Source organism: Caretta caretta, chromosome 2, assembly GCF_965140235.1.
Source record: "Caretta caretta isolate rCarCar2 chromosome 2, rCarCar1.hap1, whole genome shotgun sequence".
Taxonomy (NCBI): domain Eukaryota; kingdom Metazoa; phylum Chordata; order Testudines; family Cheloniidae; genus Caretta; species Caretta caretta.
This window is the reverse complement of record NC_134207.1, coordinates 26,071,225-26,094,911: the sequence shown is the minus strand read 5'-3', so window position 1 is coordinate 26,094,911 and position 23,687 is coordinate 26,071,225. Positions and strand designations below refer to the sequence as shown.

At 40.4% G+C, this 23,687-nt stretch overlaps 1 protein-coding gene across 3 annotated transcripts in view; it reads right to left on the bottom strand.

Moving 5' to 3' along the window:
- The window catches only part of SAMD12 (sterile alpha motif domain containing 12), a 238,925-nt gene that overhangs the window by 67,354 nt on the left and 147,884 nt on the right, over window positions 1–23,687 (bottom strand). For 2 of the 3 annotated variants that reach the window (XM_075124964.1, XM_075124965.1), the window contains exon 5: window positions 3,640–6,520. The exons of the other annotated variant lie outside the window; for it this stretch is intronic. In XM_075124964.1, coding sequence (XP_074981065.1) covers window positions 6,441–6,520 — 80 coding nt within the window. In that variant the 3' untranslated portion in view covers window positions 3,640–6,440. Of the gene's footprint in view, window positions 1–3,639; window positions 6,521–23,687 lie in introns of those variants that run through there. 3 annotated transcript variants of the gene reach the window in all.

Genomic DNA, 23,687 nt, shown 5'->3' with positions numbered 1-23,687 from the left:
TCACTGGACAAAAATTCAAATTAGAATTTCTCATCAATACGGACAATTGACATTCTTAAGAAATAAATCCAAGGGACACAATGAAACACAAATCTGTAGTTTTTTTCATTCCCCTTGTTGTTAATCACATCTGAGTTGTTCAAATTTTAATATGTTATTGAGAGCAAATAAAGTTAACAAGAACAGAGCAATTCACATTTTCCCCCTTTTTTTTGATGGAGAAAATGTCCTCGTCAGCTTTTCTTTGGACTATTTATTCTCTGCACGCCAGCCATGAATCTGAGTGATTTGTTTTGCCCACTCTCTACAGGTATGTATGTGTGCATTTCTGAGGCAGTTAGCTGATAGCCCCAATATTTATTAAAAAAAAAAAAAGGGTCTGGAGAATCTCACTACTTCTGCTTTACTTCATCTCTCCTACATGTAGCCAAGTGAGGTAACAACAACCGGGATCCCATTCCAACCATATACGTGGGATTTGCTTCATGAAGGACCAATGCACTATTTTACACCTTCACACCAGCTGTTCCATTCCTTTGGGAAGCCAAATTTTCTCCTCCAAATCCATTTCCCCTTTCTTTTCGGTACACAGGTACCAATATATGTCCTCGAAGCATGTCTTTTTCTAAGGGCTTATCTACACTTACCGGGGGATCGACGAGCAGTGATCGATGCATCAGCGGTCAATTTAGCGGGTCTTCTCCTGTACTCCACCAGATTGAGAAGCGTATGGGGAGTCGATGGGAGAGCGTCTCCCATCGACATTGCGTAGCGTGGACCCCGCATTAGGTACATCTAAATTACGTCGATTTGAGTTATGCTATTCATGTAACTGAAATTGCGTAGCCTAGATTGAATTTCCCCTGTAGTGTAAACAAGGCCCCATGCTCAGAAACTCTCAGTTCAGCAAAAATGAAAAAAAGCGGATGTCAAGTTTTCTGCAGCAGCAAGAGGAGTTTTAGAGAGAAATTCCTGACCTAGCCTCTCAAGAAACTTTTTTTTAAATTATTTTCACTCTTACCCAGCACAAATTTATCAATAAAGGACTCAGCATTAAGCACAAATTACTCAATAAGCTATTACCGAATACCTTCTACTCTATTTCATGATACATACCCAAACCTTTCCTATAGCAGATGCCATTTTGAATCTGAGAAGTAAGAAAGACAAAATAGAATACAGAGTTTATGCTGAAGGTGACACACAGAATACACACTGTAATCCATGAATACGAGTGCAAATCTAAAAGATTTGATTAAAGCCCTTAACGTTGCAAAAAATATATATCTAAGATGCAAACGGTCTCATGGATTATCTAAAGACTTGTCGACACATAGAAGTTAATCTGCAATTAGGTAGAATGTGAATTTAAAGCGGATACACTATTCCTGATTTACTCCATGAGTGGATGCTCTTATTCTGGAATAAGAGCATCTTATTCTGAATTAACTTAATCTGCTTTGGAAGTGGATTCAGACTTCTGGAATAAGAGCGCCCGCACACAGAGAGAATACCTTGTCACAGGTCAGGGCACTTTACCTATGTTTCCTCTCAGTGGTCTGGCAAGGGCACCCACCCTCAGGCTTCTGGCTCTCCAGCCAGTGTCTTTCTGGGAGGATACTCACATCTCTCCCCCTTCTGACTGGGGTATTTCCAGGTAGCACAGCTCCCTGCCTTCACGTTGAAGCACACACAGCTTGCCCAAGGGCACCTGCTTGCTTTCTCTTCAGAGATGGTTAACAGGCGTAATTGCTATAGTTATAAGGCACCACACAGCACTTCCTACACAAGCCTACTTTATTCTTAAGATAAAAAGCATTATAGAGAAAACATATTGAAAACAATAAAAGAACCTACACACATGCTAATAAGTGTACTAGACATTACCCCAACTCTAACATGGACTCTGGTAGGAGCAGTCTTTGAACACCCCACCACAGGGTTTCCTTTGTAGTCATAAGTTCATCCAGACTCAGCTCAGAATTAGCACTTTCATAACATGTGTAGCCTGCCATTTATACAGTTCAGGGGTCTTGGATCTGGAGTTTCCAGGAGCAGGTAATTAATAGACATTGGCTTTCCTCCCCTGGGTGTAGTTTCAAAAGAGTGGATTTGAAGTAGGTCATCCCCTCACCCACCAGACATTTTCTAGAAAAGCCACTTTACATGCATTGTCCCAAAAAGTCCTCTGAAGTTCCTAACATTTATATTAGTCACGTCCCTAGTAAAGTTACATACAATCCTACAATCACACATAAACAATTGCATTTTCACTACCATGGACCTCTTAGGCACCAAACCCAATTCAATAAGGTTTAACTTAATTCAGTAAAGTTTATCTCTATTCAATAAGGTGTGTCTAGGACAGCGGTTCTCAAACTGTAGGTTGGGACCCCAAAGTGGGTAACAACCCCATTTTAATGGGGTTGCCAGGGCTGTTGTTAAACTTGCTGGGCCCCGGGCCTGAAGCCAAAGTCCAAGCCACCACCAGGGCTGAAGCCCTCAAGCTTCGGTGTCTCCCAGGGCGGGGAAGGGGGTTGGGGAGGCGCCTCAGGCTTTGGTACGCCTTCTTGGGGTCTTGTAGTAATTTTTGTTGTCAAAAGGGGGTCGCGGTGCAATGAAGTTTGAGAAACCCTGGTCTAGGATATCGGAGGATATTCTCAGTCTGTCACATAGCTATTCTGGAATAACTCCCTGGGTAGAGAAGCACTAAGTTGCATTTACGAACCTGAGTCAGAGAAACATACTCTAGGATAGAACACGATGAGCCTAATATATTCAAAGTCATTTCCAGGATCACTATGTGGCAACTGGTTGGGAAGCAGTAAATGATGTTCCAGAAAATTGCCTTGCTAGATCTAAGTCTCTCTCTTTAAAAAAATACAAAAAAATTCTCACCACAGGCAACACTATAAAAATATATATTGAAAAGGTTTTGAATTTTATTTTACAAATATTAGAAGCACATAAGGTTACACTGTATCTATAAAAATCTGCCTGTACCATTTGGTGAAAATATCAGGTTAGTCCCACGGTGCTTGTCAGCTACATATAGCTCTTGGTAGGAGGGAATTTGGCACGAAGATGACATAGGTGCAGGAGTTTGAAGGCTAAAGATTTACACGTATTCTATTCTGAAAAATGAGTCTATTAAAAATAAGTGTCACTGCAGGTTTCCATGTTTATTTTATCTCAGGTACTCCTGATTGTATGTGTTCAGTTTATAAGTAAAACGATGGGTTTTTCTAACTGCCATCCTTGAAAACGAAAGCTGGGATCTGAGAGGCAAGCTGGTTTTTTTCATTCCTATACCTAATTTGTTCCTAATTTGTATTTGCTTGCACAGGTGTAACTGATACGTATTTAATTCTGCTAACATTATTAATGGGAGTGAAAGGATTGACTTCTTCAGCAGTGTTCATAGTGAAGAGTAATTACCTCCCTACGTTATCAGGTGATGTCTCTGTCACTGTCCTCCTTTAGGGTTCACAGATATGCGATAATGCAGCACATTATGTAACTTGTTGCCCACTCATTAAATGAACATGAGTGAAACCAAAGTGTCTGTTAACTCTTTGTAACTAAGGGTGTAGTACAAGCCACTAGAATACCCATTAGCCATTTTCGAGTCAGCCTAGATTGATAAAACTTTGAACTGCTTCTTTTCCTGCAGACTCAAGGCTGAAGCAGTCAGAGCCAATGGCTATTATAATGAGATGAAATTTTTAGAAAGCCACCCTAAACTATAATTAGTTCATAATTAGCAAGGAACAAAAACAAAAAAATAGCATTCATTCACTTAAAATGATTTTTAATGTTATAATGACTGGTACATAATTATAGCAGAGCAGGGCTATTAAAAAAGAAAAAAACCTGACTTCAAAAGAAGAGGGTTCATTTGGTGTTTATTTGCTCCAAGGTTCTAATTACTTTGGAAACCGCCAACCCTCCTTATAGGATTACTAACAAAAAACACCACTGCAGCTTTGAGGAATGCTGAGCAAATCAGTTTTTAGCACCATTAAAAAAGTCTTCTATAAATACCAGATGCATATGCGCACACACACATTACTATCCTTCCTGAGAACTCACGAGATAACTAGTGGCATGGCATATCAGAAAAATGAAATGGATCTCTCATTGTTATAGCGCAATACAATATGGCAATGCTGGTGACCAAAAGCAATTATTTTAGATTGGGCTATATCATAGTTTAAGTTTTATATTGTTCTATTTCACAAATACAGTAGCATTGATTCATTCCCCCAGCCCTGCAACCTTTATACTTCAGATTTACAGACTTTGTTAATCACTCCATGACTGTCACTTCAGCAATTTCATTTAGTAAAATTAACCAGAAATATTGAGTCAGATTTATGTGGATTTCATGTGGCAAACGACAAAGCCCTGGCAACTGCTGGAGCCTGGATGAGATTTGTGATGATATCTGTTTTGGAGCTAGCTAATAAATCACATCTATTCCACGTCTTCACCTAACGCATAGACTGAAAAAGAAACACTAACAGGCCTTTTTAGTGCTCTTGAAAAGAGCACCCATCTGGGGTCCTGAGAGTAGATACACATTACTGTATTTGCTTTCTTTCTCTCTCTTTTTTTTGGTCTCTGCTGCGTCTTGATTGTGTATTTCCGGTTCCAAATGAGGTGTGTGGTTGACTAGTCAGTTTATAACTCTGATGTTCGTAACTCTGAGGTTCTACAGTCATACTTCCTTCCTTTCACCTGTTTGTCTTTAGACTATTAGCTCTTTGGCATAGCAATTACCTTTTACTATGTGCATTTATTTCCCCTGTGCTCAGATGAGCCATTAAGTGCTGCAGTAATACATATTAATGATTAATAAAGCTGGTCACCATCTTCAGAATGTCTCCCACTTCCTTCCTCCAAATTTATTTCCCTCCCCCCAAACTAATAGTTAATAAACTTATCAAAATTGCCGGAGAGTTAAGCATTTTCCAGGTACAATCTGAACAGTATCACGAAGATTAAATTGTATTTTTAAGGTAGAAATGCTCTCTAAAGTGGTAGACCTATCAATAAAAACCTTTCCATATACTTAGACGTTAAAATGCTATACTGTAAGTTTAATTATGAGATCAACCTAAAATGTCATCTGTTTAGTTAAGATATTGAAAAACTAAAATGCTTACAGGGCACTTACAGTAGGCATTGCCATTGAATCTGTTGTTGGTAACATACTTTAACATGTTGATGTTATCATAGATCATGTGCGCAGATGCCACAGAGATGGGCACACAAAAAGATAAATTACATAACACAGGAATCTTCTTGCTTAAAATCAAAATTTACCATTATGGAAGACTTACATATTTTTCTCTCCTAGCAGACTGCCAATTTATTTATTTCTTCCTCAGCGGGTAGCTGTCTTCAGATATGCCAGAAAAAATTATTTATTATTCCTAAAATTTGTAAGCAGTTCAATATAGTTTTAGTTAATCAGGAGTTGGCAAAGTATAATCCAGTGTCCAAACACGGAGTTCCATAATACAGCCTGTACTGCCAGGACTTAGCATGTAGTGTTCCATCTTGATCTGAGTAGACCCATAGACTCTGTATAGGAGGGTGTATCTCATATTAAAGATGAGGCACTTAAGCATGATGTATTTTATGCAATTAAACATGGCCCTCTGGCTCTTGGAAAATGGCCAGCACAACTCTTGTTTGGATGCCCCATAGTACAGCTATTACAGTAGAAAAACTGTACTGCATTTTCATTCATAACCATCCATGGAAGTCAATCCTGCAAGCATTTACTACTAGGTGTAGTGCTTACTATGGCGACAGAGCCTATGCCTTTAATGGAGCCACTCACCACAGTAAGTACTGCACACATTAATTAGTGTTTGCAGGATGGGGCCCTATGTCTGTGATCATTTACTAGTGTATTTAGAGCAGGGGAGGGGGAATTGCTACATTCAGTCTTGTAACAGTTTCTGTTGTGAAAAGCCCAACAGCTCTGTGATTCCTTAAGTTGCTATTTTTGAAAATACGTAGAGACAGAACATTTTAATAAAACGTCACTATCAGGCTATGCTCACAAAATGCACAGCATATACTTACAAGTTCTTTACTAGACTAATTCTGTTTTTAAAAGCAGCTTAGCAGAGATATCTGCTCAGATTTCTATTTTCATTCAATTGTGTGAAATTCTTCAATAGAAAAGAAATATCACTTCGGAGGTAAAAACAACCACACTGTTTCATTAGCCTGAAATATCTCAGATGGGGACAGCAATCAAAAGAGATAGCTTTTAGAAACAAGCCAGCAGAGAAAATTAAGTTACATAGGGAGGGTTCAGGAGGACACTGTGACAAATAATTTACTTTTTCAACATAGGAAAGGGGAGATTGTTATAAGGTAAATATTAGGGGGATGGGCACAAGCAGCTGGAGAAACTCTTATTATTTGTCACCCTTGTCTTGTGCACTTATATACCATTGCAGTGCTAATTCCAACCTTTCACAAGCAGTTGCTGTATCACCTAAGGAAAAAAAAAAACAGGAAGTAGAAAATGAGGAACATGGAATTGACTTACTTATTGTTTCCCAATAGAATAGTTTCCCTTGAGGACAAAAGAGCAAATTCCCATTATGGTCTAAATATATTATTTTCCCTGAACGCAAGTCAGGCAAGATTCCACACACATGCAGATGTCTCAGAACATTTTGCCTCTGACTAACTTGTGATGGGACCTTACTCATGATGGGAAAGATTTATGACTATTCCCTTCCTCCACCTTACCAGAGGGTCCAATTAAGTACCCATAGAAGTCCATGGGAGTCCAAATATTGACTTCAATGGGTGCCTGATTGAGCTGCTAGAACATTCAGTTATTTCTAGAAAAGCTACCAAAGCTCTTTTAAATCAAGAGAGGTTCATTTTGGTATTAAACCACCACCAGGACAAAAATAGAATCCTAACTCCTTTCCTTCCTGAAACCGAAACGATTAAGGCTATGTCTCCATTAGGGACACTCTACCGGCATAGCCATCCTGGCATAATTCCATAGGGTAGACACAGCCTACACCAAAGGAAGGAGTTTCTCTGTTGATGTAGGAACGCCACCTCCTTGAACAAAGTGAGCTCTGTTGATGGAAACATTCTTCTCTTGACATAGCTTTGTCTACACTGGGGGTTAGGTTGGCATAACTATGCTGGGTAGTGGGATGGCTTTTTTTCACACCCCTGACATACAGAGCTGAGTTGACCTAACTGTTAATTGTAAGCCAAGCCTCAGACTTCTCTGGATGGAGACATCTGAACAGTAAAGACTCATAGTGATAATTATTATATAATAAAGCATTTTGGTATTATTATTATTAATGCAATGGTATTCATCGTTCTGTTGCATTTCATAGCCACCAATGTTGGTGCTAACATTTAACGAACAGGAGATAATTAGAAACCAAAAGACTGCAGTACAACTAAGAGTATAACAGAATTTCATCAGGTTTTTCAGATGGGGATGTGCATTCAGCTTATGTGGCCGAGTTTTAATTTTTAAAACTTATGTACATCAGAAGTTATTTTGGGAAGAATTCAACTTCAGCTGTGAGGTGTGAACTGACAGTTGGAGGTATCATCAGAGAGATTACCATGAAATGTTAAAGAGAAAAGCCATTCCCTCTAGGCAGACTGAACCAGGGATGTCACTTCCTCAGTCCTGTGTGGGAGAGTCTGCAAGTTCCACCAAAAGCCGTCAGCTGTACAAGAGTACGCTTCAATTCTCCCCCCACCTCCAGCATGCTAAAAATAGGGGTGACATCATAAACTCATTCTACCTGATATTACAAACCCAAGTGCATTCCAGTGTCAGTAAACGAAATGTAAAATTAATTGTGCTGCAAAAGAGTAAAAGCTTTGTGAAAGAATTTACTGTATTAGAACGCAGTGAGAGCACTATATGCCCTCAAGCTTCGCTGAAAACATTACTACTTACATGTCATGAATGCTGGTTTTAGAAGGCAGACTTTTGCAATAGGACATTCATAATTTATTAGCAGGCAAACACAAAAATCAGCAGGCCAAATGCTGAGTCACACTGAAGTTAATTTATCATGATTAAGATAAACAGGATTTGACCTCCAATTTGTAGAACTGATTGAAAGGGAGGGTGCAATCAGAACGTTGACGAAGCAAATAAATACCTACAACAGGGGGACAGAAAGCACTAAATACAAATGTCACAGTCTCAGCATTGCCAATTATGAAGGCAAAGAGACAAACTTTAACATGCAATAAGAGAGATCATAGTAATTTTGTAAAAAATAGAATTCAATATATCAGCTTTCTACGTGTCTTTGAATAATAGCTGCATATTGTACTGACCAAAACAAGATTTTAGTACTGTTGGTAATACACAGCCAGTGCAAATATGGAAGAGTGATCGGATGTCTATATTCGACCTTACACATCAGTTACGATATTGTCAGCTACAGTAAGTCCTGATTACAGAATCAATACGACTGGTGATTATGCTAGAGTGAGAAAGCAGAATCAGATAGAGTTTGCAGGGGATTTTTAGGAAAAAAAAGTCATCTTGTAACTTGAAAATTGAGCAGACTAGATAAAGGAATCATTATGAAAGGATACTATGGACCCCTACCTTTTCAGAATTAACTTTCTCTGCATATAAAATGCAACTTAAAATGATCAATAAAAGAAAGAGATGAGGAACGAACAACTGCGATATTTGGAAGTTTAGGACAAGAACCGGAGGACAGACAAATTACATGGGCGGAAGGGCACAGGTGTTCTGGGGTTCACAGGCAAATTAAACAAAAATGTTAATGTCCATTGAAAATAATGACAAAAAGTGCAAGCTACATCTCAAAGAAGTGACAGTGAGATGCAGCTGTTTTGGAAGAAGGCGTAAAGCTGAGTAGTGCTCTGAAGCGCCTTTTACAATTACCTACGCTGTCCACACTCCCAAATTCTGTTCTTGCACAGATCTTGACCATGATTTTGTTGGAGCTGATTTTTAGCCAGTCTCAACATCATATACACAGTTGTAAAGGCACTATCGCCTATGAAAATGTGACTCTTTCCTCTCTCTGTGCCTTAGTTTCCTAATCTGTAAAACAGGACTAATACCCACCCTCACAGGGGTGCTGTGAGGTTTAATTCATTAATGTTTTTTAAAGTGCTTTGAGATCACTGGCTGGAAGGTGTTATAGGAGTGAGATGTTTTATTATCAGCAGCATTTAAGATACTACTCTATGCTGGAAGGATTTACAGTGAGTACAGACATATCTTTAACCATAGCAGTGGCTGTGATGTTGCACCCCATAATGCTTTATAGCAATATGCTTATGAATGTAAATATGACATAACTGGAATATGTTTTATGCTAGATATGCCATGTAACATCTTTACAAAAGGTTATGTTTTACTGAATGTATTCATCCTATTCATATGCATATATCATTTTTATATCTGAAGTTATGAGCGTTGGCTCTATGCTTGTATTTAAATGTTCGCTGTAGAAAGCACCTAAGGCCAGATTCAGTTAACATAGCGTGAAGGTGTTATTCAAATAATTGGGAGTACTTGTCTAACAATGGACCTTGATAGACGCCAATCCACATCTGCGCTTTCCTGGGAACGTTCAGGCTAACATGTGGGCAATGGCGTCGGCTGTAAAGAACTGAGTCATGCATGGACATGTGACTTGCCCATGTGACTCCAAAACTCCATCTTGTAGCTGTGATTCTACACAGGGGGAGAGAGGGGTTTCCACCCACAAGAGAGAGAGAGAGCCTATATAAGCCCCTGGAAACCCCCCCATTTGGTCTTCAGCTGGCTCTACCGAAAGAGATGCCTGAAAGAAACTGGAACAAAGGACAGTAACTACAGGGGTGTGAGTGATTGCTGGACCCAGACTAGGATGAAGTCTAGTCTGTAAAAGAAGCTTATTGGAACATCTCTGAGGGTGAGATTTACCTGCATTTAGTTTCTTACTGTATTAGCCTTAGACTGGGGTGTGTTATTTTATTTTGCTTGGTAACTTACTTTATTCTGTCCGTCATTACTTGGAACTACTTAAATCCTACTTTTTATATTTAATAAAATCACTTTTACTTATTAATTAACCCAGAGCAAATATTAATTCCTGGGGGAGCAAACAGCTGTGCATATCTCTCTATCAGTGTTACAGAGAGTGAACAATTTATGAGTCTATCCTTTATAAGCTTTATATAAAGTAAAACAGATTTATTTGGGGTTTGGATCCCCTTGGGAACTGGGTATCTGGGTGTTGGAGACAGGAGTATTTCTTAAGCTGTTTTCAGTTAAACCTGCAGCTCTTGGGGGATGTGGTTCAGACCTGGGTCTGTGTTTGTAGCAGGCTAGTGTGTCTGGCACAACCAGGCAAGGTACTGAAGTCCCAAGCTGCTGAGGAAAACGGGCTCAGAGGTAGGCCCAGCACAACAGGTGGCAGTCCCAAGGGGGTTTCTGTGACCCAACTGGTCACAGTGGTATCATGGCACAGTAATACAGGCATAAGTTTTCAGTACATCCATTGGCACACAATGTAAGGTACTGATCCTATAAACATGTAAGCACATGAATAACTTTACTTCAATAAGGAGCTCCATTTACTTCAATGGGACTGTTCACATTAATAAAATTAGGTAAGTGTTAATATTTGAAGAATTTGGCACTCACACTAATTCAGAATTGTATTGTAATATATAACTCGAAGAGGCCATGTGGAATTTGGTTTAGGATGCTAACTAAATCTCAAATTTACAGATGAACATGTATTGTTGTCAGAGATGAAGAATGCATGTTACCGTAAAATGAAAACGTATTAAAAAAACAGTATGATATTATATTGGACCAACTTCTGGGTAAGCTTGAAAGCTTGTCTCTTCCACCAACAGAAGTTGGTCCAAAAAAAGATATTACCTCACCTACCATGTCTCTGTAATATCCTGGGACCAACATAGCTACAACAACACAACATAAAATCATATTTGTTTTTCTGGTCATCTTCTGCTGCGTAACTGGCTAACAAAATGACACACATGAATTCTCTAGACTTAATCCTGTATGTACAACAAAGTTTAAAACTCGATTAAAAGGCCCCCAAGGACTCTTATACAAGACTACACCAATAGAATGTCAGAGTGAAATCTTATGATTATGCTCTTCAAAAGAACGATCCTTCATATGTGTCAGGCCAAGACTATAGATGTTACTGAATGTCCATAAAATCCTACAGGCAAGATTTAAAATAGAAAGGCAGCCTTTAAATGCAAAAATTTAATCACTATCAGACACTTGCAGTGTATTTCTCTTCAAAAATGATTATTGATAATTGTTTATTTTTCATATATTCTTCATTACACTGTCCAGCAGGTTTTTCTTGCTTGCCAATTAAAAAGAAGGGGAGAGTGAGTCTATTGTATGCAGTCCTTTCTTAGCTACCTTGAAAACCAAAGTTTCTTTGCCTACCAATTTTGACCTTTTGTGTTTGGGAGACATTGATTGTTTTCTGCCTGTGTTTCTAATGGAGCTTGAAATGAACATGGCTTTTTGTTTACCTCCTAATTTGTGCACCACCATCATCAGTATTGTCAGCAGAGCACTGGGAATAGGGTTTGTTTACTGTCTCTGTAAAACCAGCAGACAAAGCTTAAGAGCATAAAATATAGTTGTTGGGTTTTTTACCCAGGTCCTAGAAAGGATATATATAAATGACTTGGGCAATTTTTCGTCATTTTTAAAAACTGACCACGAAGAACTTGCTCTAGCAGAGGGATAGGTTGAATTCCTTTGGCTAATATATCCCAGGAAGCAGAAAGGGTGGTTATGTCAACCCAAAGTGCCTGAAGCTTCCACTAAGAGCCAGCACTGTCCCAAAGGCAAGTATTGTTGGCTAGAGAGAGAAACACTGAACCAATTCATCCTCCAGATAGTTCTCTGGTAAGGTTCTTATGGATCCCTGATTGCAACTTAAAGACAGTTTCCAACATCAGAATACCTGGTTAGCAGTGGTACAAACACCACCCCACCTCCTGTTCCAGAGGTGAATCATATCCTAAGTATCAAAAAACCAACCTTTACTTCAGTACCTTTTAAAACTAACATCATACCAAAATACCATAAACATATGCTACTTTCTCCTCACAATGACCCAAGAAATTGGGAATAAGGTACATCCTTTTGGCAGAAGCCAATACATTTGAATTCTTATTCCCATTATAATGTGCTCCAATAACTGGGTCACTACCATGCACTATGCTTTATTAAGTATTATAATAAAGCCATTAAAAGGTCAGCATTTGCCAAATGCTATCACACAGTTAACAAGGTATCACTAGTGTTAAGACTAGGGGAGGGAAAAAAAACCCACAATGGATTTCCCAGATAGCTGTATATTACTTAGCAAATGTTGACGTTTTAGTGCCAACCACTGCAAAGACCTCAAAATACCAATCCCTTGGGTGAGACAGTCATTACATAAATTCCAAACAACATTTTTTTATATTTTAGATTGCCCATTGCTTAAGCACAGAAACTTGGTTAGATGTAGAGTTTTAGACCAAAGGATGGTTACGGTGAGTGGTATGAAGCAATGTCCAAATGACAACAGAATCCTGGTACTTGTCTTTCACTGATAGGGGTTAGCATCCACAAAATGCCAAATGTACTGAACACACTTCAACTCAGAAGAGGCAAGTGGGAGACTGTTCTCCAACACAGAGTATTTTTTCCTAGGAAACTCTCTTTGTTCAGGGCAAGAGCAAGACTATTAGAGACTGGCTCTGCCATCACTGGTCCACTGCTGGGAAATGGAGCCTCATTCCTGATAATTCGTTTTGTGTGCATTCCACGTTAAAAAATGTACATTAAAACACATTTTTCAAAAGAAGCCTCCTCCTTATTCCCAGACTTAAAATACTAGGGCCAGAACAAACATTCAGGTCCAATCAATCATCTCAATCACAAGAGAGTCACTCACTCCTCCAGTCCTTAAGAATAATGCAGCCCCTTCCTCCTGATGTAATATAGCCATATTTATCTTTTCCTCAGTATCCCAGATGTTCCACAATTTCCTCCTGCTTACAGAGAGGGTTGATGGATGTATAAAATTTCTGCCGGAAATGTACAAATTTCTTTATTATTAGTTGAGGGGTCAGAAACAGTGAGATCCCGGTCTGTTTTAATACCAGTGATTATGTCACATTAACTGCTCTATCAAATGTGTTACTTTTTAATTAACAATATCATATATTCCATGTGGGTTTCCCCCTCGTGTTCACTCCTCAGCTCACAGTCTTCTTGTGTTCTGCTAGCACCTGTCATCTTTTATGTTTTCCCTCTGAAATTTTTGTTTTCCTGTAAAGGTCATTAAGCTCCAAGTTTATTTCCTTTTTTTCTTCTGTCACCATACCAAAATCAACCTGCCTCTGAGCACAGCCTCATAAGCATTCCAGAGACTAAACAACGCTGTTTCCTTCTTGAACTTTGTGAGCTCTTGTTTTGTTCTACCTAGAATACATATTATGTGTGCACTTTTTATCCCATTGGTTGTCTAGGGACTCAGTTTATTACCAAGAACTAGGAAGGAAGAAAGTTGGTCTTTTATTTGCTTCAGTTAATTAAGTGCTTATGAAACATGTCAGAAAATCTGCGGATTTAAGTTCACTGTTCAGCTGGACAAGAAAAAGATAGGCTACAGGAAAAAAGCCTCACAACTGCACCAATGTGACCACTCCACCAATGTGATCCTAGTCTAGAAATGAGATGGTGGTTCAGTCTTTGGGCCATTCTGTCCTTAGCTATGGCTTTGCAATGTGGATACTTGCCTACTCATGAGAGAACTAGTGAGAACGCTAATTAGTTTCAAATGCGTCACCAAACAACTTTTGGTCACTCCTGGCCTGGGCTACATTTGAGCTAGTTATCTAGATCAGTGGTTTTCAACGTGTGGACTGTGGACCCCTGGGCGTCCGCAGACTATATCTAAGATTTCCAAAGGGGTCTGTACCTCTATGCAAAATTTTTTAGGGATCCCCAAGTTTGAAAAAAGGTTGAAAGTTGCTGATCTAGACTATATATACCATTAACAGCCTCCTAAGGAATCCAGTCCCTCTTTAAAAAGTTTAAATAGGAGATACTTAGACTCCAAAGGATTAGTTCCACTAGATTTACGGGTGCAGGAGGACAGATTTGGGGTATAAACTACTTGATGGTGTTTCAGAGTGGAGGTTCTCCTAAAGAGAATGGAAAGAAATTCTCTCTTCTTCTTCCCCCCAGTTGTACAGTGGGCACTATAAAAACTCTATGGGTATAACTACACTGCAGTAAAATGCCCACGGCTGACCTATGTCAACTGATTCACACTCACAGGGCTTGGGTTGTGGGGCTATAAAATTGCAGTGTAGATGTTTAGGCTTGAGCTGGAGCTCATGCTCTGGGACACCACCAGGAGAGGGTCCTAGAGCCCAGGATCCAGCCCAAATCTAGACCTCTACACTATTTTATAGCCCACAACCTGAGCCCTATGAGCCCGAGTCTGCTGATATGGCCCAGTCATGGGTGTTTTATTGCCATGTAGGCAAACTCTGCATTTGCCATCTATTTGCAAATGTATCATGGTACCACCAATTCTAAGGATTTTGTGATTAAAACAAGAGCCAGGAGTGGTGGACATGGAGCATTGTTGCATTAAATAAACATTTGGTTAAATGGATTAATGTGAATTCAGATGCCGGTCACTGCCAGATGCACAATACTGGTCCAGATGGACCAATGATTTGGTTGGGAATAACCAATCCTATGTGCATCCTTGCAATCTCCCATGTGTTCACAAACATTGCAACACCATGTGTATGTGTGTAAGCAGCTCTAGGGCTTATATGCATATCCTAGTTTAGATGAGCTAGTATGTAGTGTGTCGGTTGTTGGCCTTCACCAAATTGGTTCGCAACAGTAAGTGAATATTTACCAGGGCACAGAATCAAAGGATCCTAAGGGCACAGTCTTAAAATAATGAGAATGGTTAGGGTTTACACTCTTACCCATTCCTATTACAATAATTGTCTCATAAATAGATTCATGCATTTGTCTGTTTTCATTTCATATTTTGTCAAAGACTGAGGCACTGGAATTTTAATGCTATATAATTATATATTCTGTAATTTAAAGCAGCATGGTGTACTGGTTGGGAATAGCACATTTCACACTTCATTACTTCTACTGAAACTCAACCAATGTTAAGCTCTGATTTTTCCTCTCTTCAATATTCAGTTATTTAAGTGTTTTTCTTGAACAGCTCTTTCCTGCTTATGCAGTAGTTTCACTGGCCCCAGTGGTGCTAGGAGTCTGGTTCTTTGGTACAGTAAACCACTCACATAAGAGTGTGAACAGTTAGCACTGGGAAATGTACATAAACCTTGAGCCCCATTTCTGACTGTGTGAGGAATAGTCACTGGTGCAAGAACCTGAGCTTGGCTCTCGCACATTCTAGGTGAGTGCCTTTACCACTAACTATAGAGTTGTTCTCTCTCTCTCTCTGATCCAATGACTATTACTGTCATTATGAATGTCTATGAATTGCCACTATCACAAAACTACCATCATAACTGAGCACGAAGACTGAAAAGAGTGGGGAAACTTGCACTGCTGTTACAGACAAATAAAGTCCAGTCTCCAGGACTGACAGTCTAGTACAGTGGTTCTCAACCTATTTATCACCGTGGGCCGCATATGCAGCTCTCTATGTTAGGTGAGCTGCATTCACACAATATATATACTACCTGTATGGCCCTGAGGATGTCCCATGGGCCGCAACAGTGTGCTGATTGGGATGCAAGTGGCTCGCAGGTTGGAAACCACTGATCTAGCAACTTTCGTAAGCATTAATGCCACTTTTTAAAAAAAGCAATGTGCAACAATGTGCACTAATGCCACCAATAGCCAGGCTAAGAGGGGATCTCAACCCATTTAGTTCCCCTCTGAAGCAGCTCCTGCTCTTATGAGATGCCATAGGATGCATTATACTGACAACAAATAGACATATGGTTTATATATGTGGTATATATATATTGAATAGGTTCACAAAGTTTTTAATATTTTATCTCAAAGATATAAATCTTAATACAGTAAATTCTGAAAAGCCATGTAATACATTAACAAGATTTCAATACTGTAGCAACTTCTATCAAAAGAACTTCCACCTCACTGCACTTACAAATACTAAGGAACATTAAACCTTTTAGCACCGCTATGAGCTAGGGGTCATCTGTCCTTGCTTTACAGATGGGGCGAGTGAGGCAAAGAAAGGTTAAGATATTCGTTCAGTGTCCCACACAAAGTCAGTGGCAGTGCCAGGAATAGAACCCAGATGTCCTGAATCACAGTTTTCGGCTTTAGCCACAAGCACATCTTCCCGAAAGGTACTTCATTGAAAAGCACACATTGTTCTTTCATTCAATCTGTTGTTGTTGTTGTTTTTAAAAAAAGGTCTTTAATTATAGCTCCAATTACATTGGATTTATTTTTCCATGGTTGTTTTTTTCCTGTCTGAGACTCCAAACTTTTTCCTCCCTCCAAAACACTGAATCTCTTTAAAAATCTGTTTCGTTTTTGTTAACAAAACAGGAAAGGAGAATTCCTTTGGAATGTGGCTGTCTCTCAGTTCAGGAAGTAAAGCAGATATTCAAGTGAAGCATCTTATCCCAGGACAGGTGTGAGTGAAGGGCATAGCATAGAAGTAGTTAGCCGAAGACGGGCATTTTCATGAGAGCAAGAGTGGTGAAAGCAGCTGGCAGGTGAGTGAGAGAGAAAGGGCAGCATTATGCCACGTGTTGGAAGGAAGGAATAACAGGGAAGCAGGTAAAAGAGGAACCAATATGCTCTGCCAGGGCAGTAAAACTGCTGCTTTGGTAGGGCACCCAGTGTTGCCAACTTTAATGATATTATTATGAGTAACATGATATTTAGTGTTTTTCTTAAAGCAACAGCTGCTGGAATCTGTGATGATGTCATAATCTCTACTTTCATTAAAACAAAAACAAACAAGTTTTTAGCTCTCATGGTTGGGGAGAAAAGCTTAAAACCAAGCCTCAAGCACATCCAAGAGGCTCAAAAAACCACAAGACAAATAAAAAATAATAAAATTTGGGTTTCTTTTTAAATCTTAAAATTTTAAGACAGATTCATAATTTTGGGAGGTCTGACTCATGATTTTTGAACAATTGAATGCCTTGCATGGGGACAGGAAAGTGAAGCAGCACAAAAGAAAAATCTCCCTTCTTAACACCTCACTCACCATAAAACACACATTTTTTTCATTTTATATAAGGGAATGCCTGAGAAAAATAAAGCAAGCACATACAAGTAATAGTCCTGTCTATATCAGCAATAACATCTCTCAGCTGACAGTGTCACCATGTCAGAATTTACTGGACATGAGTCCCATTGCATATGGTAATTATTATGTAGAAAGTCACACAAAGTTACAGCCAGTTCCAATCACTGATTTGATTATTGGCTTCACTTCTGATGAATCTGTAGTGCTTAATCTGTATCACACAGGGAAAGAAAGGTCAGAACTGTTTCCTCCATTCCCCAAGAAAATCGTTTCACTAATTTTCTTTTCATGTAAAGGAAAACTTTCTGTAATGAACCAGAGAAACTGCCTGCCAGCACAGCAGGGGTTAAAGAGAGCCTTCGGGCCAGACAGCCCCGCCCTGTTATATCTGCAGCCAATGCCTGGCCTGCAGGGGGAGAAAAGGAGACAACCGGGCTGAGTTGTGGGCTGACTGGTGGGTGAGCTGCCTCCCTACCTGAGGGGAAGGGTCACTAGCCTGCCAGCCTAGGCAGCCACCAGGGAGGAAGGACTGTCTCTCCAGACAAGGGAGACTGCGGAGGAGCCCTAGGAGCCTCTGGCAACTGAAATAACTGGGTGACTGAAGCCCAGAGACACAGTAGGGATCGGCCTCACCAAACTTATGGCTGAAGCCCGGCGCTGCAGCAGGGTGCCGCCCAAGACCTACGAGGGGCCTTACTGGAGGCCCAGCCACTCCAGCGAATTGGACTATAAGGGTCATGCCCTAAACTGAAGGGACAGCAGTAGGAAGTAGCTCAGGCCAGTGGGTTTAGACTCCCTGCTGGGAGGGTCCCCTGTTCAGGGGTCGACTCATACAAGAGCCTGGGATGGGAATCAGTGGAGAGGGAGGGCCCAAGTCTCCCTACCCCACTGCCTCAAAAACTGAGGCACCTCAACCAGGGAAACAAGGGCCCAGAGGATCAGGCATGCCAACCACTACTAGCCCTCCAGCCCTTCAAGCACCTGGTTACACTTTCCTTTAGAATGCAGTGTTTTTCCTCTCTCAGACCAAAGAGTATGTCTTCATGCATGAAGTAAGACAGGTAGGTGTAAGTGTCGGGGGCGGGGGGAGGAAGTCTTGCACTATATGCAAGTCACTTTGATCTGACTGAGGTTAGACCTGGGGAGCCCGGTCTACTCTGGGAGAAGTGAGAAGCTGATCTTCATCCTGCTCCCTGAATCCAATTTAAGAGGAGTCAGACATCCCACGAGCACTTATGCTCAATGGCAGGTCCCTCTTTAAGATCGGACACATGACATCTCTTAGACCCCTCAAACCTGTTCCATGGACCAAGCCGGGTCCCCCGCTTCTCTTGCTTGGGGATTGAGCTCCCCAGGTGGAATGGCTTTTTTCCCCCTCTCAGCTCTAAAAGCATGTCTACACAAGGACACTCAGGAAAGTTAAGATGAGTTAACTACAGTTGTGAAGTAAACGCACATTAGTTGAAGAGCATTAAACCTCTGGGGACGCTCTCATTCAGAAGTAAAAAGTGGCATTCATTCAGTTTAGCTTACTCTTTTGGAGGATATGTGATATAATCATTGCGTGTAACGGCAGCCCCGTAGATAGCGTATAGTCAGGGTGAAACAAGGGAAAGGCTTACAACAGCCCTTTTCTGTCATGCATATTCCAGGGATGAGTCACCAAGAATTGGGCTCTTCTATGCTGACATGACAGTGTGATAATGTACAACACAAACCATGTCACAACGCTGGCAACTTGAACACAGACGCTCATTGTTCGGGTTCAGTTTGGCACAGCTGTACCAGGTCAGCTCAGACCCTGTCAGTGCCACATGCACACTTACTTCTTATCAATACGCAGGAGGGAACAACTTTAGTACACTGCTGAGAACCCACTCTCCTCTGGTGATTTTAACCATCTTGTTGTTCATTTGGTGCTTTTGGCTATAGTGGAGTAAGGCCAGCCGGGGTTTTGGAAACGTAGCAGGTATCTGGGGATAACTACCAGAGGTTTACTTAGAATCCAATTAGTCTTCTAATAAATATCACTCATCATTCTTTTTAGTACCTGCCATCATGTTATAACTAAATATATGGTAAATGTGGGCCAAATACCACCTCTGCCCCCACTCAGGCAGAGGAGCAAGGGTTAAAGGGAGAATCCCTTCCACCACAGCAGTTCGTAACAGTTAGGGCAGCCCTGAGACTACTATAGCTCCTGCTGTTCTTGTGCCTGTGGAGAGCAATGGAATCCCAGTGAAGAGAGTTTCAGAGTCGCAGCCGTGTTAGTCTGTATCCGCAAAAAGAAAAGGAGGACTTGTGGCACCTTAGAGACTAACCCATTTATTTGAGCATGAGCTTTCGTGAGCTACAGCTCACTTCATCGGATGCATACCGTGGAAACTGCAGCAGACTTTATATATACACAGAGAATATGAAACAATACCTCCTCCCACCCCACTGTCCTGCTGGTAATAGCTATTATAGCTATAGGTAATAGCTGTCCTGCTGGTAATAGCTATTACCAGCAGGACAGTGGGGTGGGAGGAGGTATTGTTTCATATTCTCTGTGTATATATAAAGTCTGCTGCAGTTTCCACAGTATACATCTGATGAAGTGAGCTGTAGCTCACGAAAGCTCATGCTCAAATAAATGGGTTAGTCTCTAAGGTGCCACAAGTCCTCCTTTTCTTTTTAGTGAAGAGAGTGTATGTGAGAGCCCCCTGCAGAGAAGCATTTCACAGTGCATATAAGGGGATCCAAACTCTTTTGCAGGCTTCAGAATTCTTCTTCCCGATGCAGTGGAATGGCACCTATAATCTGCTGTATGCACGATCTTCCACAGCTGCTGAGAGATAGGCCAGGTTTGTCCATATTACAATAAAGCATTTCATTCTTTAGAGAAACCACCAGATTAATAAACCCGGTCCATCAAACAATAAATAATTTGTGTGCACAAACAGATTCAATTCGCAACAGCCTGACGGCGCATGCTACCACCGTGGTGAGATGCCTACTATGAATGCAATGCATTCTCCAACTATAAGGAAGCAGAAAGATACAGCTGCGGAAGAGTGATGTGAAATTAAAGAGGGAATGAAATGTATGATCTTATTTAATCACACCTGGTGCTTCAATTTTTCAATAACAGCACCCTGCTAGACTGTGTCAAATTGGTTTTACAAAGTAAAAATTATGGATGGAAAATGAATTAACTACTTCACCACCATCACTGATATGCTATATGAGTCAGAGTTCGACACAGAAATGACAGCTCAGAATTGTTTTCCTCAGAGGGTATGTACTGGACATCAATACATGGTTAAGAGGTTACCAGTGAATTACAATACTAAAGGTACCAACTGTACAGCATCGGATCTCAGAAGTGACATACATTCTGCAGCAAAAGTTGAGTGGGTGTGTAATCTATTTTTATACAAAAGACATCTTCCTGGTCAGAATCCACTTCAGGGATCGAAGTGTGGCCCTGGGATCAGCTTTGTTTACTTGCCTCTGCAGGCGGGTGGCACATATGTGCAGAGAGACAGGAAGAGCAAGCAGGATATCTGGAGACAGTGCAATATGTAGGACATCTCAGAAAAGCAATGAGAACTCTGATCCATAAGGATCAGTCATTTTGCACAGTGTAGATTTATGATAAGGAGAAAATTCATCCTAGAAATCATGTGCTTTTTTTTATTGAGGTCATATTTTGCATTTAGGTGTTTGGGTTTATATTAAATGTCAAATATAATTTGATTCTGCAGGCATCACAATTTGTGATTACCCATGTCTCATTGGCTAGTCAGACACTGTATCTCAAAGAGTGTGCACCATGTACTAATAAATCACTTTTTGTAATAGACAGCAAGGTTCTTTATCTAAAGTAAAAAATGGTAATTGTGGTCAAATGTTCCATTCTTCGGAGAAAGAAAAAAAAAGACCTTCTACATGATTCCATTCAGCAGCAGAATATAAAAAAGCCGAAGTACAATTAGCTTAACATAACCACCTTTACATTAAATTCACAGAGAAGCAAATCAAACATGAAAAATAACTAAAGAGTGCCCATTTTGGTCACCTTGCTGAATTGTGTACACTACTGCATTGTGATATTAATAAGACTGTCAAGGGTCCTGCACAGATGCAGGATTTATTTTAGGAGTGGTTCGTTTTAAGACATGAGACATTTCTTAATGCATGTGTTACACATTAAAAACAATTTACATTCATTCCAAAGTTATTGATTCCAGAGGAGCGAAGCTCTTGGGCTTTAATCAAGTAACTGAAAAAATTAAATGTTAAATATTATAGCAAAAACCCCAAAATAATTTTCAGAACATCCCAGCATCATCATCATTAGTCATGAAACTCCTATTCCAAGACATGGAGCAACCACTGATTCCTTATAAACAAGGTTTCAGAGTGGTAGCCATGTTAGTCTGTATCAGCAAAAACAATGAGGAGTCCGAAGGTGCCACAAGGACTCCTTGTTGTTTTTGCTTATGAAAAAGGAAACACTACAGGAGAACACCACGGCTTACAGATAGTAACACTACAGTCTTTTAGGCTGTTAAAAACGCAACAGTCTACATTATGTCTTGTTTAAATAGATCAGGTGGCAGAAATATCAGAAGAAAACATGAGTGGAACCTTGCCACCAAAAAACAACAAAAAAGCAAAAAACAAAAAACTACCCACCAGGAAAATCCAGGAAAAACCAGCCTTACATGCTCAGAAGTACCATGAGATTACTTTGAAACAAATATTTTATTCATTTTACAAAGCTTCTATTTCATGCTTTTGCAATCTTAAAGTAGTCTTTAAAAAGTTTATTCCCACTAACCTTTTATCAGCTGCAGCATGTACATCGCTCGCTACACTGCTACTGCTATGAATTCAACCTTACTTCTTGGCACTAAATTTGACATTATTTCTGCTTCAGCCATATCTCCAGTCAAAAGGTTGATGCTCTGCTCAAGCTCTGCTTTTGAAGCTTACCAGATCAGTTTTCAATTGCGACAGTATATTCGTGTGTGTCTTCTCTTCAACTTAAGAACCCAAAACATCTCATCATTTTTATGCCAGGTAAATGTGGGCCATTTATAATAAACAGAACGGTTCTAGAAAGGAACTAGAGACAATACAATTGGGCACAACAAGAGGTTTGTTTTGTTTTTCGGCAAATCTTTCAAGCATCAGGAAGTTGTGATATGACTACAGAAAAAACTTCACCGAGCATAAGGCAATAGATATTTAAGATCCAGTCTGCTCTTTAGGAAATAGAAGAGAAAGGGACCTGCTCCTCTTGGCCCTATCTACAGGGGGGATATTTCCCACTGTTGCTAACATCAGTTCCATCAGTCTCAGCAAAGTTGGAAATCCTAGTGTAGACAGCCTTATGGCAGAGGACACTGTTTTAAGCGTCATACTACTTAACCCTGCTAAGGCGGGGGTCTAGCAAACACTGTGCTTAAAATGCTGGCAGAAGGTGTACACTCCAGGGCTACCTATACGTCCCTAGTGGAGAGAGGGCTTCGGTATTTCCGCAGGGGCATCGTCTCCCAGCCATATGTTTGAGCGAAGATTCCTGGTGAACTCCTCCAGATATGCTCAAGGAGATTGACATCCTGTCAAGGGACTGGGTAAAATAGTCTGGATTTGGTGACAATTGTTTGCAGTTCCTGTCTCTGCTGATTCATCTTTCCAATTTAGGACGCTGCAATGTGGAACTTCTATCAGCCTATGAAGACTGAATCTGGCTCATTTCACAGCCAGCCAACAGCAGCCAATCATGTCAAGGAGATGCTTTCAAACAGCCTGATGAACTCCCTCTTAACACCTATGAAGAACTTATAGAATCATAGAATCATAGAATATAAGGGTTGGAAGGGACCCCAGAAGGTCATCTAGTCCAACCCCCTGCTCGAAGCAGGACCAATTCCCAGTTAAATCATCCCAGCCAGGGCTTTGTCAAGCCTGACCTTAAAAACCTCTAAGGAAGGAGATTCTACCACCTCCCTAGGTAACGCATTCCAGTGTTTCACCACCCTCCTAGTGAAAAAGGTTTTCCTAATATCCAATCTAAACCTCCCCCACTGCAACTTGAGACCATTACTCCTCGTTCTGTCATCTGATACCATTGAGAACAGTCTAGAGCCAACAACTTGAGCCCAGGTTTCTCACATGGCACAACAGAACACTAATGTTAAGCCCTCAATTCAGTAAAACAATACTCCGTCTCCTCCTCTAGCTCCTAACTGATAGGAGAGAAATAAAAAGGGGGTGGGGAGCTAGTTGCTAGCCTGACATAGGCACTGGGAACCCAGATAACAAGCAGGA